Genomic DNA, 17,939 nt, shown 5'->3' on the forward strand with positions numbered 1-17,939 from the left:
GCATTTGGTGTAAGTTTGAAGGATATACTGTAATAATGTGGATTTCATAGGCTTTTTCCAATCTACTGTGGTTTTTCCTCCTAGGTACGGACGCAGAAGATGAAGGAGATGACCTCTTGCTATCTTACGTGAAGCAGTTCTGGTGGTTCCCTCACATGTGGAGTCACATGCAGCCTCATCTTTTCCACAATCAGTCGGTACTGGCAGAGCAGATGGCACTGAATCGGAAGTTTGCTGTGGTAAGTGTGAAAGTAGAGTAACTTGTTCTTGTTCAACAATTTTGGACATTCCTAATTTCTACATCCCTGTTGCTGTTACCTTTCTCTTTGTCCACAAGAGGTTCTCGGGAGTTAGGCTTGTGTTCTAGCATGTTCCTACTGACCTCAGACACTTGGTACACTGGCACAGGAAGTGTAGATCTTAATAATAGAAATAATAATTCTTTATATAGCGCACACAGATTACGCAGCGTTGCACGTAGCTTGCAAATCTGATTAAAGTGTATGACCATGTTTGTGTCTTAGGAGCATGGGATTCCTACTGATATGGGGTATGCTGTGGCCCCTCATCACTCTGGCGTGTACCCCATACATGTACAACTGTATGAAGCCTGGAAGCAAATTTGGGGAATAAAAGTTACAAGTACTGAGGAATATCCACACCTGAAACCTGCACGTTTCCGAAGAGGATTCATCCATGGTGGCATTATGGTTCGTCCTTCTACTTTTTCTATTCTACATCGGTATCTACAGCCATACAAAAAGCAGGGGTCATTGTTTGGTATAGTAAAATCTCTATACTAGCTCTGGTGGTCTCCTCATGGAGAAAAAAAACGGAGTCTTGCTTCACAGGCCCTTCCTTAGCCAACCAAGCCCCCAGAACATTTTTGACAAGGACATTAATCCCCAAAACAGCCAACTGTTTCATTCATTCATTTTCTTAGGATAAGACATTTTAATAAATTAATCTTTTGCATATCCTGCATTATATGACATTGGGATTGTTAATAAAGGAAAATCTTGTGTATAAGGTCAGTGAGGATCAATTCCTACATTGCGTGTAATAAATCTCAGAGTTTATGATAATATTGTCTAAGGAGGACTTGGCTAAGAGGGTGGGACTTCGTTTGTGAAGGTGGGTGCGGGAGAGAAGGAAATTACTTTCTTTTGGGGTACATATAAATCAATTGTGTATATAATTAATGTAAATTAGGATATTAAAGATTGAAGGAATGGGTCTATTTTTCACAAATTTGCTTTCTTTACCACAGGTGCTACCCCGCCAAACCTGCGGCCTCTTCACTCACACCATATTCTATAATGAATATCCTGGGGGCCCTGTGGAACTGGATAAGATCATTAATGGAGGCGAACTTTTCCTCACCGTGTTGCTAAACCCTGTGAGTTCCTAAGAAAGAAAAATGATGTCTGTGGGTGTGGGCCGCTGCCGCCAGCTGGGTTGTTTATCTTCGGTGTGCGTTCATATCCCCTCGTGACATCATTTGTACTGTTCATCCCTGTCCCCGTGTAGCTATTTGTGTCCGGCGTGTGATCTAGTGCCGCAGCCCGACCCCTTTTACCGAGGCTTTGTGTAGAAGCTCAGATATATAGCGCAATAGATGAGGCTGCAAAGTCCCAGATGCGGATCCCAGGTGCTTGCGCTGAGTCTGTTCCAGTCAATCAGATCAATAAACTGCCCGGCTGTCGTAAACTATAAAAAGCCATTAAATGCTCTATCAATATTTGATGAAGGAGTAATTGTTTCCCAGGCTTCTTCCTGGAGCGTATACATTGCAGGGTAGTGATAACCTCCGCTCCAACATTTTACAGATTCATTGCTGGTAGATAACCAGAGCCAAAGCTCGGTTTCCTATTAGGTGTTTATTGGATGCTGGGGACAAGGCCACCAGGAGTAATGTCACTGAGCAAAGACCTTGATAAAACATTGTGGTTACTTATACATTTTTACTTTAAGGGGATTGTTACGTGTTCTCATAGATATACAATGGTAGCACTGGAGATACTTGCTCAGCAATTTCAGGTGCTCCCATACTATTGAATGGTGCAGCAAGACGCATGGCTGACCTGCTCTTCCATTTTTTACTGAGAAGAGGACCCCCATTCTCTTGATACGTGGGGGTTTTTTTTCCATAATCAAAGTGGGTTCCAGATGTCTGATCCACAAAGATTCAAGGTGCAGATTTTTACCACAGAGATTTTTACCACAGAGATTTTTACCACAGAGATTTTTTACCACAGAGATTTTTTACCACAGAGATTTTTTACCACAGAGATTTTTTACCACAGAGATTTTTTACCACAGAGATTTTTTACCACAGAGATTTTTTACCACAGAGATTTTTTACCACAGAGATTTTTTACCACAGAGATTTTTTACCACAGAGATTTTTTACCACAGAGATTTTTAACCACAGAGATTTTTAACCACAGAGATTTTTAACCACAGAGATTTTTAACCACAGAGATTTTTAACCACAGAGATTTTTAACCACAGAGATTTTTAACCACAGAGATTTTTAACCACAGAGATTTTTAACCACAGAGATTTTTAACCACAGAGATTTTTAACCACAGAGATTTTTAACCACAGAGATTTTTAACCACAGAGATTTTTAACCACAGAGATTTTTAACCACAGAGATTTTTAACCACAGAGATTTTTAACCACAGAGATTTTTAACCACAGAGATTTTTAACCACAGAGATTTTTAACCACAGAGATTTTTAACCACAGAGATTTTTAACCACAGAGATTTTTAACCACAGAGATTTTTAACCACAGAGATTTTTAACCACAGAGATTTTTAACCACAGAGATTTTTAACCACAGAGATTTTTAACCACAGAGATTTTTAACCACAGAGATTTTTAACCACAGAGATTTTTAACCACAGAGATTTTTAACCACAGAGATTTTTAACCACAGAGATTTTTAACCACAGAGATTTTTAACCACAGAGATTTTTAACCACAGAGATTTTTAACCACAGTTCTCTTCAGTTGTCTGCCTGGACAGAAGTTTCAGGGCTGTCACCGTTTCGGTCTAAAGTTAAGTAAAGTTCTTTGGGGACTTCCAAAATCTTCTGGCCAAATGTAGGAAGGAGATTTAAGAGAGGTTTAATGAATCAATTAAAAATCCCATTGACATCAATGTACATTTTATGTCATCCTTTGTGGTCCGTTTGGAAGATATCCGTTATCCATGCATTTTTTTTCAAACTGAGAAAAAATACTGCTCCGTTAAACCTCTGTTTTTTTTTATCGGAGGTAAGGAACAGAAGAGCGAAATGAATCGGAAGCAGCACCCCTTGCCTGTGTATTGGAAAGGGTGTTACAATGTGATATTGATCCCTTATCTTGAGGATAAATCCCTTTAAGCCTCGGGAATGGGGAGGTGATAAAGTGTAAAAACTCGGCCAAGGTGTTTTTGGGTTGTGGTAATGTGACCCAGTACATAGCTACTAGTAACCACCTCAAGTCTTTATCCAGTGCTCTCTTCCCCTCTCCCCAGCTGTTGGAGACATTTCCTAGGATGGCGTCTCCATAGAGATTCCCAGTAATGTGCCATATGTGCTATCACGCTGCAGTACAGACGACTTCTATAATGTAATCTCATTTGGCACTCTTTACTTTGAAGCATAAAAATTGCAAGAGCCCTACAGAAGCTCAAGGCTGCAAACCCATCATCTAGTCCCCACGCCGCTGCGAGCGGGGAATTGAATGTGACCCATTTTGTTTTTAGAGCTGCCTGGTACGTGAGACCAATTACAGAAATACAGGACACATATGACGTCCTTACTGCATTGTTATATATATATACTGGAAGTGCAACTCCCTGGCATTGCCCTATGGCACAGAAATAATTGCCTTACAGCAGACAATATTTTATATGAACTTCTGACGGCAAACCTGGAAGGAATTTATTATAGTGAGTAATGAGTTCCCCTGCTGTATTATTGGGTTGCTCCCGCTCAAAATTTGGCCCCTTGTACTAAAGACTTGGCAGTATTTAAGACGAGAGTGCCACTTTTGAGGTACATTTGCATGGTAACAGAAATCCCATATTTCATTAACTTTATATAAAAATAGCATAAATAAAAGACACAAGACAATGTTTTTAATGGAGAAAAATGGCCGCGATGTTTTATTATTGGGTAACCAAGAATAAATATTAATAAATAATTTCCAACATTAAAATAATAATAATAATGAATATTTAATAAAAACTGTTACTTTAAAACATTAAAACATTCAATCATAAAATATATATTAAACTGAGTCTCCCCAGCATGAGCTGGGACACCAAACCCCCACTAACAAACAATCGCGACAAGATTAAGTGAATCAACTAAGGGCGGGCTGGACGGGCTGCTGCTCTCTGAAGGTCTTGAAGAACTGGCCCAGAAACCCAGGTGACGGCTCCTTATATTCGTAAGTAAGGGCGGCCAGCTGCCAATCAGCTGACCGCCTACTATATTTCACCTGGAGACAGGAATTCCATTGACCCAGCTGATTACCAATCACAGCTGATCTTGCCTAACCACCAATCAGGTGGCATTAATTTCATGAGGAGAATTACAATAACCATCACACAAAAAAGAGCGGCAAAATTCAACTCTGACAGAAACACATGAACCCTTTCATGTACATATCAAGTAAAAAACACTATCTCCAGGAATTGTGTTACCATGTATCCCCTTCAAAATAATTTCAGGGGCCCCTATGCATAACGCCAACCCTTTGAATCTCCGTTTGCTTGGTTTCTTGCTCTTTTAACCCCTTTTAGTGTTGTTTGCTGAAATGCAATAAAGGACATCTACCACCAGGATAAAGGACTGTATGCAAATGAGCCTGAGGGGCTCCAGGTTCCATAGGTGTTAATGGAGCCTCAAGCCCCTCAGGCTCATTTGCATACAGTCTGTCATCAAGTTGGTAGATGTCCTTAAAGGTCTGAAATGTGGTAAAAGAAAAATTCTGCTGCAATTAAGCAAAAATTAAACCTCTACTCTCACAGAAACAGGGCTGCAAAGTCATATAAAGCCTCTTCAATTTCTCCAAATCCAACTCCCATATACGTGGGACATGTTTAAAGACGTTTTTCCCACTATCATAAGTAAGGCCCTATCCTGAGACCCCCACCGATCAGCAAGTTAGGCCCTATCCTGAGAACCCCACCGATCAGCAAGTTAGGCCCTATCCTGAGAACCCCACCGATCAGCAAGTTAGGCCCTATCCTGAGAACCCCACCGATCAGCAAGTAAGGCCCTATCCTGAGAACCCCACCGATCAGCAAGTTAGGCCCTATCCTGTGGATAGGGCCTAACTTGTGTTTGTGGGAAAACCCCTCTAAGTGATAAGTTTAGAGTAATAATCAGTCTTGTTATTACCATTATGATACAACAACTAAGTTATTTAGATAGGACATAAAAAATATTTATTGGAATACAAAGTTAGAACTACAACTTTAATAACTTGTAATTATGCAAAACATAATGGGGCAGATTTACTTACCCAGTCCGTTCGCGATCCAGCGGCGCGTTCTCTGCACTGGATTCGGGTCCGGCCGGGATTTAATAAGGTAGTTCCTCCGCCGTCCAGTAGGTGGCGCTGCTGCGCTGAAAAGCATTTTAACGCGCCGGAATTCACCGAGGCCGTCTGAGTGAAGGTAAGCGCGTCCCGAGCTACACATTTTCCGTTCTTAAATGCGGCGGTTTTTCCGAATCCGTCAGGTTTTCGTTCGGCCACGCACACCTACCCCCCCCCCCCCCCCCCCGATTTCTGTCGCGCGCATGCCGGCGCCGATGCGCCACAATCCGATCGCGTGCGCCAAAATCCCGGGGCAATTCAGGTACAATCGGCGCAAATCGGAAATATTCGGGTAACACGTCGGGAAAACGCGAATCGGGCCCTTAGTAAATGACCCCCACTGTGGGGAAAAAAACCGTTTTCAACAAAATTGTACTGCATAATATTTGTTTAGTGAGTCTTATGAATTTGTTCTTAGAAACATTATCGCCTCTAGCAGATCCTCCTTTATAGACGATCTCAAGTCCGACCTAATCATTTTATTGCTGGAGAACGGGCTCTCTACACTGACTTGGGTTGGTGTTAATGCAGTAACCACACGGGCAGCATCTCTAACAATTTCCGGATACATCCTTATGAACAAGTGTTGAACTTTCAGATACATATGAACAATCATGGGGAACGGTTGAACTTTCAATATCGGGCTTTTCTCTGGGAACAGCTCACATCATCATATTGCTGCATAGTCTTGCAGTGGTAGATAGCCTGAAGGCTTCTATACCTCTAGTACTTTTTCATGAGCATGTTTCTGAATTTTTCTGAATTTGAGATGTTAGAAAATAGTCTTCCCCTCCATAGTCTATGTATAGTGCATAGAATCCATAAGAGCAGCAAACCTCTACAAACATGAACGCAATCTAAAACATAAAGCATAGCTCCCAACCGTCCCGATTTTGACGGGACTTTCCCGTTTTTCGTACCCCTGCCCCGCGTCACGGGCAGCTATGATATTGTCACGGATTCTCCCCCCAGGTCCCGCTGTGTCCCGCTGCTGTGTCCGCATAGTAAATACTTTGAAAGTCTGAACTCACAGTACAGAATGGCTTCTACAGACATCGGGAGGGAATCCTTTTCAGAGAAGTGTCGGGCTTAGCGCAGAGCAGGGACCACGTCATCAGCTTCAGTATCTGTCCATATATGGTCACTGCATCTCCTAGGGTTCCCCAGAGCAGACATCGGGCAGGGAATCCTTTTCAGAGAAGTGTCGGCTTAGCGGAGAGAGCAGGGACCACGTCATCAGGTCAGATCAGCATCTGTCCATATATGGTCACTGCATCTCCTAGGGTTCCCCAGAGCAGACATCGGGCAGGGAATCCTTTTCAGAGAAGTGTCGGCTTAGTGGAGAGAGCAGGGACCACGTCATCAGCTCAGATCTCTATCTGTCCATATATGGTCTCCAGGTATTCCCCAGACACAAGCTCTTTATATAATTAAATTAAATAAAGTTTTGGCCAGGCTGAGATTCAAACCTGGGACCCTCTGCACCATAGACAGGAGCCTAACTAACTGAGCTATAAGCCCAGTGATACAGAGCTGAGGATTTCTGGTAAGTAAGACATGTTATCTGCCATTTACACTGTGACACAGACTAATGCACTGATATATAGAGAGGGATCTTCTCAGAGATTATTATTGTAATTATTGAGACTATTATTATTATTATAAATTTTATTATTATGGAGATGATTATTAATAATGGTAAAAATAATAATAATCATCTCAATAATAATAATAATAATAATAGTCTCAATAATTACAATAATCTGAGAAGATCCCTACCTATATACCAAGGCAGTATATAGTTCTTAGTTACCAAAATTCTCCACTTGTTAATCACTGAGGTGCTGTGTTATTATTGTACATGGACACTGCAGGTTCTGGGTTCAAATCCCAATGAGGATAATTTTTTTTTTTTTTTTAAATTATGATTTTTATTATTTTTAATATGGCTAAAATTTGGGGCGTGGCCAGGGAGTGATTGGGGGTGTGGCTTAGGGGGATCGCCGCGGCACGCTACGCGTGCCGCCATTTTGTCCCTCTTTCCTTTTCCCAAATGTTGGGAGGTATGCATAAAGTAGTATACAGAGAGAACATACACTGGACAATCCTTCCTTAATCTAGTATTCCTGATCACTCTGGAAGTTCTAAGATACGTGCAGACATTCCTTCCCTTCTGATCTGTAGGAGGAGCTTCACTACTGAGCGTGTGCAAAAAGTGCATTCACATTCATCTCAACTAAGAGCCTACATCCTTAGATCAGGAATAGAAAATACATTTATACTACATTCCACAATTTCCCACAACTCTGATGGGAAATAATATTCGGTACATACTGCAGTGAACGATTTGTAACAATTTATTATATATTATTATATTTATTAATATATGGAGGCACAGTCGGTCCATTTTATTCGGACTCCCACTCCACAGCCCTGCATGGAAAACAGTATTCAGATCAGTTTTTCAAAATTGGAATAGTTCATATCGGTGTACAGACTGAGATTTCTGTACACTACCGAGCACTCAGACCTTCATCTGCTATTTTGTTTTTGCCTAAAACCCGTTGCTACCAGTTGCCTGCAGATATTATCCAGCTCATTAGGTACAGCTGGATACTAGCCTGCCCCCTAGTGGTTGCAATGGTTATTGACCAGCTGATTCGTGGGAGTCAGACAGGGGGTCCCATTTTTACTAATAGGTGGACCAGCGGGTCAAGCATGTGTCTTTCCACTTGATTCAGTGCTATGTGAGTGTTGCTTTCACCCTCCTATTTACTGTCTATGGGGTCTGGAGATAATGGAGCGCTGTGCTCAGCAATTTTCAAAACTTCCATAGTATTGCATTGGCAGGACACATGCCCAGTGTGCTGCTTCATTCAAATAGGGCGGGTTCTCATAATCGTGGGGGTCCTAGCAGGGGGACCCCCATCGATTTTAAATTATCTCCTATGCTGTGGATACGGAATAACAATCAAATTTAGTGAAACCCCTTTAAATTATACATTGGCTTAAAACCCACGAGACTGAATCGACTTGCCTAATGCTGCTGCCCAGTAATGACTCCTGTTTAGATACAAGTACGATGCAAGGGCTGGCGGTCATCCCCGGCCCTAGATTGGATACGCCCGATGTTAGTTATAAGAATTTTGGGAGGACCCCTCTAATCAGGAGATTTTGTTTGCATGAAAAACATCTGTCTGATCTTTTATGTGGAGTCTCTTTGTTCGTCTTTCCTGACCCGCCGCTGTGTGACGTCTCTTTCAGATCAGCATTTTTATGACCCACTTGTCTAACTACGGCAATGATCGCCTGGGACTGTACACATTCAAGCACTTGGTGCAGTTTCTGAACACCTGGACGAACCTAAAACTGCAGACGCTGCCGCCTGTACAGCTGGCGCACAAGTATTTCCAGATCTTTCCGGAGGAGAAGGACCCCTTGTGGCAGGTAAGGAAAATACATATTAGTTATAGTGTACTGATCCTTGGGTATGGCCTTAGGACCGGCGCTCGGGACCCTTATAGCTGAGGGCCCGGTGCAGAGTTACGGCTTTGCGACTCAATGTCTCCTTCATTACTCTACTGGTAGTTATAGTTATGGGCAGATGTTTGCCTGAGCTGGTACAATACAATGGGTCCATACATAGTACTATATCTTACTATGATGACTACCATGTCTACACTTCCCATTTGATCGACCAAAAATAAAGATTCCAACTCAGCAATAGGCAGTTTGGGTGGTAGCCTGGGGCCCAAACCTTCTAGGGGTCATCCAAACCACCCACCAAATTTTATACTGAGAAGGACCTTCACCCATGAAATCCTTGTACATCTGTTCCCTGCTCTCAATACGCATGTACACAAGAGCTATTTCAGGACCTCTGAATGTCCACTAAAGGAACCACAGATTGAAACCAGGCAGAAGGGACACATCCTCCATTCCCCAGGAAGCAAATTCTAGGACCAGATATAGGAAGTGATTCCAGACTTGTAAGGGCTATAATATTCATAAAGCCCAGGGGCCCATGGAGGTCTTAATCGGTTCCTACTCCGAAGCCATATATATTTTTATCAAGGACCGGTCCCACTTTCTCAGATTTTCCTTTCATAATCAATTCTCCAAAACTCAAGAGGTCGTTGTACCACCAGGACCAGGCCCTCTGGCTGGCTAGGGCTATCTATCTAGAGTAGGGTACCTCTATGGATCATATTTTAAATTGAAGTTTTCCCTAATTATACCACACCAGTACTTCTTACAACTAAGGTTCTGGGGGTGACAGGACCTGCTTTGGGCACTCCATGGCCTCCATAGACCATTGTTACACCAGGAGGTGATGCCGCATCATCTGACAAAACCACAGATTTGGCAAAGCAGGTCCCGTAAGCCCCTAGAACTTCTTGCTTGTCTAAGGTAACAAAGACTGAACTTACCCACGCGGACTTCAAATCGTGAGCACCTTCTTTGCCCTCCAAAGGTTTTCCTGAAACCCTTTTAATAAGACCTTATGGTGGTCCTATGTGGACAATAGTAAAGTTTTTCATTTTCCTTTTGTGTTTATATTATATTAATACAAGCGTAGGGCAGGAGTTTTCACACACGGGCCCCAACCCTTCTTCTGGCCCCTACTTATAAATAGCTATTAAGATTTATGACTGATTTATTTTTTTTATTTTTTTGTGTGTGATTAACATAAAACTTCATCTTGGTGGGACCCATCACCGCCCTCCTTTCATAGCAGCATCACTTGAAGCCACCGGAGACCCTTTAGCCCCACACATTGCAGTGCACTTTACTGCTCCATTATGTTTCTTTCCAATTATTATGCTAAAAACAGACTGGAATTTGAACAAATTCCAGAACTGCTGAGAAGTGCGGCCCCCGAGGGAAGGTGATAGGTTATTTACTACATGGATCTATCATCTCTTCCCAGAACAAAGCCCAGGACACCGCAACGCAGAGCAGTAAAGGGATCATTACTTTAAGAGCAAGGACTCTTAGCGGTCGGACACTTATCCCCTATTCATGGTGTAATTGTTATTAGGGCTCTGTTAATATAACATCTTCCATTTGTGTTTTGCCATATACGCCAGGGAAATCTTCTAATGTGTCCCATACTGCGGCTTGTGCTGCCCTTGTAAAAAAATAACAAAAAACTACGGTGTAAAAAATAATGATGTGTTCATGTTATAAGAAAGAAAATGCCAAATTAAAATTTTTTGACCAGTGGTTCCATGGAGTGCCACTTCTTGGCAAAAAAAAAATGTCCTCTCTGTAGGGGTGTAACTAGGACGAGGCAGGGCCCCGCAGCAGACTTCTTAAAAATGTACACATTTGTATACTCGCGCATGTGAGTTACTATCACACACAGTATATACACATCATATATACATACATACAGCATGTACACACATACATTCAGTACCACATACACCCATGCATCATATATGTAGACCTACAACATATACACATCACATATATACACACACAGCAATTACACACATACATACAACACCATATATAGACATGTAGTATATACACACCTCACACACAAACAATACCACAGATGCAGGGGGCCTCCTTTAAACTGCAGGCCCCATCTCAGGTACTGTGGCTACTACCCCTGCCTCTGACGTCATGATACTATTGCCATTGCATTTTAGTAGTTTTGTGCCTGCAGTTTCTACTGGTAAAGCACAAGAATTGGACTAGTCATGTGAAGATACTTACTATGGACTCGTTCCCACTCACCTCTCCATAGAGTGAGCTGAAAGTCCAAAGTCTATGGAGAAAGATTCAAAGTAAACGCGGTGAGGTAGCAGGAGAAGAGCTAGATAAGTGGGGAAAGAAGCATTTTTCCTCTTATATGATACATTACAATCAGCGGTGTAACTTTGAGAGGCAGGAGGCAGGGCCCCATAGCAGACTTCTCAATTCGGCCCCACTTCCTGCTTAAAAATATACATATAACACTCATTTACATACCTATATATGTAAACGTACAGCTCTTCTTTCATACACACAAATTTATACACTCTTACACACATATAGAGCATATATACATCACATATACACACCATACCCTATATACACATACAGCATATACACATCACATAAACACATAGTGCCATATACAGACGTACAGCATATATACACATAAAGTATATACACATACAGTATATATACACCATGTGCAACATCCCCCACCGGGGCCTAGCCTTTTCCTGGGGCCTGGAGACAGCCGGGGCCCGCAGTACCTGAGTGGCTGGCGGTTGCGGCCTAGGCATGCTAGTGTCACGGTGCTTGGTATGGGGACCGGAGGGCTGTCCTACAGCCTGGCAGGTCTCCAGCAGGTGGTGAGTGCAAGAAATATGGAGGGAGAGGCTGATGTACTGGTTCTCCCTGGGGCAACCCCTGAGGTGTCTGTAATTACCTATATGTGTGCAATATGCAGAATAATATGTATATAATGGTGCACATCCCCTATTCTTTAGTATCAGTTTGAATGATGGGGGCCCCCTGACACTGCGAGCCCCATTGCAGCTGTTACGTCCCTGATTATAATGACTCTATTACTTTATATATTTATTGTACCAATTGATTTATGGAAGCTTTGATAAAAAAAAAGTCATTTATCTACTACTGTCACCTACTCATCAATTTGTATTTTAGGAGAAGATCCATTGTAAATTTTCCCTCCAATATCAATCTTTCTCTCCCCGCAGGATCCTTGTGAAGACAAAAGGCATAAAGACATTTGGTCCAAGGAGAAAACCTGTGACCGCTTTCCCAAGCTCCTCATCATCGGACCTCAGAAAACGGGTATGTCTCCTTTAAGAGCGGCCAGATGCCTTCCTGCAATAATGACCTGCATATGTGCGAGCGCTGGGGGGAGCGCCTGACACCTCTGATCATAGGATGTTATATTTGTCCCATGGGGGATGGGATTATTAGCAAGTGCGGAGGGGCAGGAAGGATTACAACATGATGAAGAGTCTGAAAAGAGGGGAAACTGAGATTAATACAGGATGTGGCGCGTTCACAGTGGGAGCCGGGATTAGTACAGGATGTCAGGAGGTGGTGGAATTAGTGTGAGGAAAAAAAAAAAGTTGTCATAGCACGGGATGGCAGCGTGCGGAGTATGGAGCTGGCACCCCCTGGTCTGCGGCTATACGCTGGCACAGCGGCGGCGTTGTGTCTGAATATAGTCGCAGCTGTGGCGGATACTTATTAAAGGGGGTTGACACCGGGCGAGGGAGGACTAAATGGGAATTAATTGCTGGAAAATATGGTCATATATCCTTCTACACCTATACATTACATATTTCCTATGTTCAATTTATAATCCCACATTATACCACCACATAGTAGTTCCTACACAAATACTATTACACTACACCGAGTGATCTGAGGCCTACCTCGCCACCATCTGAATGATAGATTTTAAGTTTTAGCCACTTATTTTGCAATAACATTCCCGTACAACAAGGTTTCTCACTATACTGCCCCCTTACAGGAGTTGGCCACTTTTACCTCATGGTTTTTGTAATGTGTGTGTAAGTGTGGAGGGCAGGATATTTGGTAATTTACCAATATACATCTTATTATAGTTCTGCTCCACTTTCTTGATATGTAAAGTGAAGCCTCCTGTCTTTTTTACCTCATGAGCCAGAGATTCCTGACCATAAAATGGCCGCAGATGGAGGGTCATGTGATCTCTATCTGTCCATGAACAATTAACCTTCCAGGACATTGATCTTGTATTCATGAATACTATCATTAGATCTCTTAAATGACTTTACCTCATCAGCCAGACATTCCTGACCATAAAATGGCGGCAAATGGAGGGTCATGTGATCTCTATCTCTCCATGAGCAATCGGCCTGCCAGGACCTTATCATAGTATTCATGAATATAAGATTAAGGTCCTAGCAGGGCAATCTCTGAAAATGCTACAAAGTGATAAAAGAACTTTTCTTCCCTGTTGTTTTTCAGGAACCACTGCTTTGTACCTCTTCTTGGGAATGCACCCGGACCTGAGCAGTAACTACCCCAGCTCTGAGACCTTTGAGGAAATCCAGTTCTTCAACGGCCAGAATTACCACAAAGGGATTGACTGGTAAGTGAATGATGTATATACAGGAGACATTTAAAGGGGTTTTATGGAATTTTTAGATTTATGACATCAGATTATTGGTATCAGATGGGGGGTATCTAACACAACTGACCCCCACCGAGCAGCTGTTCCCCACTAATGGAACAATATCATATACAGAGATGGCAGCAAACAGCTCCATACACTGTTTAGTGGCTGTTCTAGTTATTGCACCTCACACCTAATACACTGACGGACTGGTCCACCTGCATACCAGAGGATCTTCCGATGCTCCCTCGTTCGACACTGTACCCCAGAGGTCCATTAGAAAACAATGGAAGCTGCTAGAGTCTGGGGGCCCACAGATTAAAATTTTCTCTGGTGGGCCTAAGGATCCATAGTCCATCGCTTTAATAATGGCATACTTGTGCACAGTTCAAATTTGCTGGGATTGTCCCATCCATGTACATTGGTGTTGTGCTACATTTCTCTTGTATCCTTTAATTCCATTATTTGGATATGTAGGGCTGTACAAGCCTTGATAAAGTCACAATTCCTGGTGCACAGCGAGGATTTGTGACTATTTCCTTCCTTACATCACGTCTACGCCATTCGTGTGGTGTAGGAAGCTGTGCTGGGCCTCGGATTTTCTGTTAGAATTGTTTAGTTGCCCGGTTGAGCGCAGTATATATCAAAAGATATCACTTCTTACTTTACATGTATGTCTGTCTTTACCCGCCTCCCTCACTTCTCATTAGTAATACAGTGTCACTGGGTGGTGTCCACTTTCTCTATAACGCCTGCCCTAAAAGTGTTTGGTATAGAAGGTGAAGAAATCTGGTGATACTTTTTTGTGGCTGACCGAGTATATTTGATGGTGATCTTTTGAGAATACTAGAATATAGAAGGTAGCTGCCAGACAACCCCTTTAAGGACCCTGTTGTAAGACAAAAACTAGAGCACAAGTTCCTGTGTATATATAGATATTTTGGATGTATATGTATTTCTGTTCCCTAGGTATATGGAGTATTTCCCAATCCCATCGAACACCACTTCAGACTACTACTTTGAGAAGAGCGCCAACTACTTTGACTCAGACGTTGTTCCTCGTAGGGTGGCGGCACTTCTCCCCAAGGCTAAACTCCTCACAATCCTTATTAATCCTGCCGACCGCGCTTACTCCTGGTACCAGGTAATTGTCTCATTTACATCCCCATCTTCTGAGTTGGCTCATTACCCGATGTCTGCCAGTAGGTGGCCTGATTTTAAATTCTCTTTTGCCCTCAGCATCAAAGGGCCCATGACGACCCTGTGGCTCTGAAATACACTTTCCAAGAAGTCATCACCGCCGGAGCTGACTCCCCACCTAAGCTCCGAGCGCTGCAGAGCAGGTGCCTAATCCCCGGATGGTATTCCACTCATATCGAACGATGGTTAAACCACTTTCACGCTAACCAGGTAAGTGCCACTTACCTGCACATTATAAGGGGCCATAGGAATTCTGCATTGCATCTTCATTTGGGCTGGGATACATGAGCAATACAATGAGGGTATGTCACATGCTATTTGCTTACCCTAAAATTCAACTCCAAAAAATTAATTTGAAAAAATATTTATATATTTTTTTTTTCTTCCCGATAGATATTGGTTCTAGATGGTAAGCTGCTGCGCTCTGAGCCTGCCAATGTCATGGATTCTGTTCAGAAATTCCTCGGAATAGGGAATGTCTTTGACTACCACAAAACTCTGGCGTAAGTGATGCGACATGCACACATTATTATGTATATGTCTGTATAGATCTACACTCTCCGGCCACTTTATTAGGTACACCATGCTAGTAACGGGTTCGACCCCCTTTTGCCTTCAGAACTGCCTCAATTCTTCGTGGCATAGATACAACAAGGTGCTGGAAGCATTCCTCAGAGATTTTGGTCCATATTGACATGATGGCATCACACAGTTGCCGCAGATTTGTCGGCTGCACATCCATGATGCGAATCTCCCGTTCCACCACATCCCAAAGATGCTCTATTGGATTGAGATCTGGTGACTGTGGAGGCCATTTGAGTACAGTGACCTCATTGTCATGTTCAAGAAACCAGTCTGAGATGATTCCAGCTTTATGACATGGCGCATTATCCTGCTGAAAGTAGCCATCAGATGTTACAGGGTACATTGTGCTCATAAAGGGATGGACATGGTCAGCAACAATACTCAGGTAGGCTGTGGCGTTGCAACGATGCTCAATTGGTACCAAGGGGCCCAAAGAGTGCCAAGAAAATATTCCCCACACCATGACACCACCACCACCAGCCTGAACTGTTGATACAAGGCAGGATGGATCCATGCTTTCATGTTGTTGACGCCAAATTCTGACCCTACCATCCGAATGTCGCAGCAGAAATCGAGACTCATCAGACCAGGCAACGTTTTTCCAATCTTCTACTGTCCAATTTCGATGAGCTTGTGCAAATTGTAGCTTCAGTTTCCTGTTCTTAGCTGAAAGGAGTGGCACCCGGTGTGGTCTTCTGCTGCTGTAACCCATCTGCCTCAAAGTTCTTCTGCCTACCTTGGTTGTAACGGGTGGCGATTTGAGTCACTGTTGCCTTCTATCAGCTCGAACCAGTCTGCCCATTCTCCTCTGACCTCTGGCATCAACAAGGCATTTCCGCCCACAGAACTGCCGCTCACTGGATGTTTTTTCTTTTTCGGACCGTTCTCTGTAAACCCCAGAGATGGTTGTGCGTGAGAATCCCAGTAGATCAGCAGTTTCTGAAATACTCAGACCAGCCCTTCTGGCACCAACAACCATGCCACGTTCAAAGGCCTCAAATCACCTTTCTTCCCCATACTGATGCTCGGTTTGAACTGCAGGAGATTGTCTTGATCATGTCTACATGCCTAAATGCACTGAGTTGCCGCCATGTGATTGGCTGATTAGAAATTAAGTGTTAACGAGCAGTTGGACAGGTGTACCTAATAAAGTGGCCTGTGAGTGTATATGCGGTATATAGTTTCTGTTTTCAGAATGCTGTGATAACTTAAGAAGCTTCACCTTTTATTTTATTTTATGTTAGTTGTAATGGTGGATGTGCATGTTTTTTTGTTTTTCCAAAAAATAAAAAGGTGCAAAAAAAATATATCTTTTCAACACATAAAAGAAAAAAAAAAAAACAATACATGTACTATTGTTAGTTATACATCTGAATTCGACTGTTACATATACAGACCTTTTTTTTTTTTTATTGTATTTGAGGAAATATTAAAAATTATAGAAATCATTTTTCATTTTCCCACTGCCGGCCACAAGAGGGAGCTTCAGCTGTGTAAGTTGACCATGCACGCAGAACATGGCCCATAGGAAAGTAAGAACGGGAGTGGACCCTGCCTTCTAAGCTGAAAGGGGGTGGACACTTTTACTTAATGTTTTCTGTAATGTGTATTAGGTAATTCACCAATACACATCTAGTAATAGTTACGCTTTCTTGATATGTAAAGTGAAGCCTCCGGTCTTTTACCTCATCAGCCCCAGAGATTCCTGACCATAAAATGGCCGCAGATGGAGGATCATGTGATCTCTAACGGCCCTTTATCAATATCCCTTCCAGGACCTTTAGTTTGTATTCATGAATACTGTCATAAGGTCCTGGAGGGTAGAATGTTCATGGACAGTTAGAGATCACATGACCCTCCATCTTGGGCAATATTATGAGCAAGGATGGCAGCTGATGATGTTCCTGGGGGCTTTACTTTTACATTTTAAGAAAGTGGTTCTGAACTTTTAATAGATGTATAATTGTAAATTACCTGAAATCCTTCCCACTTCACATTACAGAAAACTGTGGTGAACCCCTTTAAGTAGTGCTAAAGATCTGTGATGACTTCATGAGGGAGGAGTCCTTCTGTGGTTCATGTACTGTCCCATGCATAGATCTCTTACAGGTATCTGTACTGACATGTACCTTGTAGACCAGCATAGAACTTTGTACAGTCTCCTAAGTTTCAAAACGTGTGCGTCTCATTTTCGGATAATATAAGCAAGAGACGTTACCAAGTCGAAAAAAAAAAAAAAGTAATGTCCTGTGCTTTGCATGGATACAGTACATGAATGATGCTCCCTCTAGTGGCCACCAGTGGTGTACAAAATGTCTAATTCTTAATATTTTTAATATATTTTTATTATTTTGCCAACACATTCCCTTTTAAAAAGAACCGTGATACCTTTGAGGAAACAAAATAAT

At 42.5% G+C, this 17,939-nt stretch overlaps 1 protein-coding gene across 1 annotated transcript in view; it reads left to right on the forward strand.

Moving 5' to 3' along the window:
• Nucleotides 1-17,939, forward strand: part of NDST1 (N-deacetylase and N-sulfotransferase 1) — a 60,267-nt gene that overhangs the window by 36,431 nt on the left and 5,897 nt on the right. The window contains exons 5-13 of the mRNA XM_072145578.1: nt 85-239; nt 525-710; nt 1,271-1,399; nt 8,871-9,053; nt 12,329-12,425; nt 13,599-13,722; nt 14,716-14,890; nt 14,986-15,156; nt 15,340-15,449. Of these exons, the coding sequence (XP_072001679.1) occupies nt 85-239; nt 525-710; nt 1,271-1,399; nt 8,871-9,053; nt 12,329-12,425; nt 13,599-13,722; nt 14,716-14,890; nt 14,986-15,156; nt 15,340-15,449 (1,330 nt within the window). The remainder of the gene's footprint in view (nt 1-84; nt 240-524; nt 711-1,270; nt 1,400-8,870; nt 9,054-12,328; nt 12,426-13,598; nt 13,723-14,715; nt 14,891-14,985; nt 15,157-15,339; nt 15,450-17,939) is intronic.

The sequence above is a fragment of the Engystomops pustulosus genome, chromosome 4, assembly GCF_040894005.1.
Source record: "Engystomops pustulosus chromosome 4, aEngPut4.maternal, whole genome shotgun sequence".
NCBI classification, from domain to species: Eukaryota; Metazoa; Chordata; class Amphibia; order Anura; family Leptodactylidae; genus Engystomops; species Engystomops pustulosus.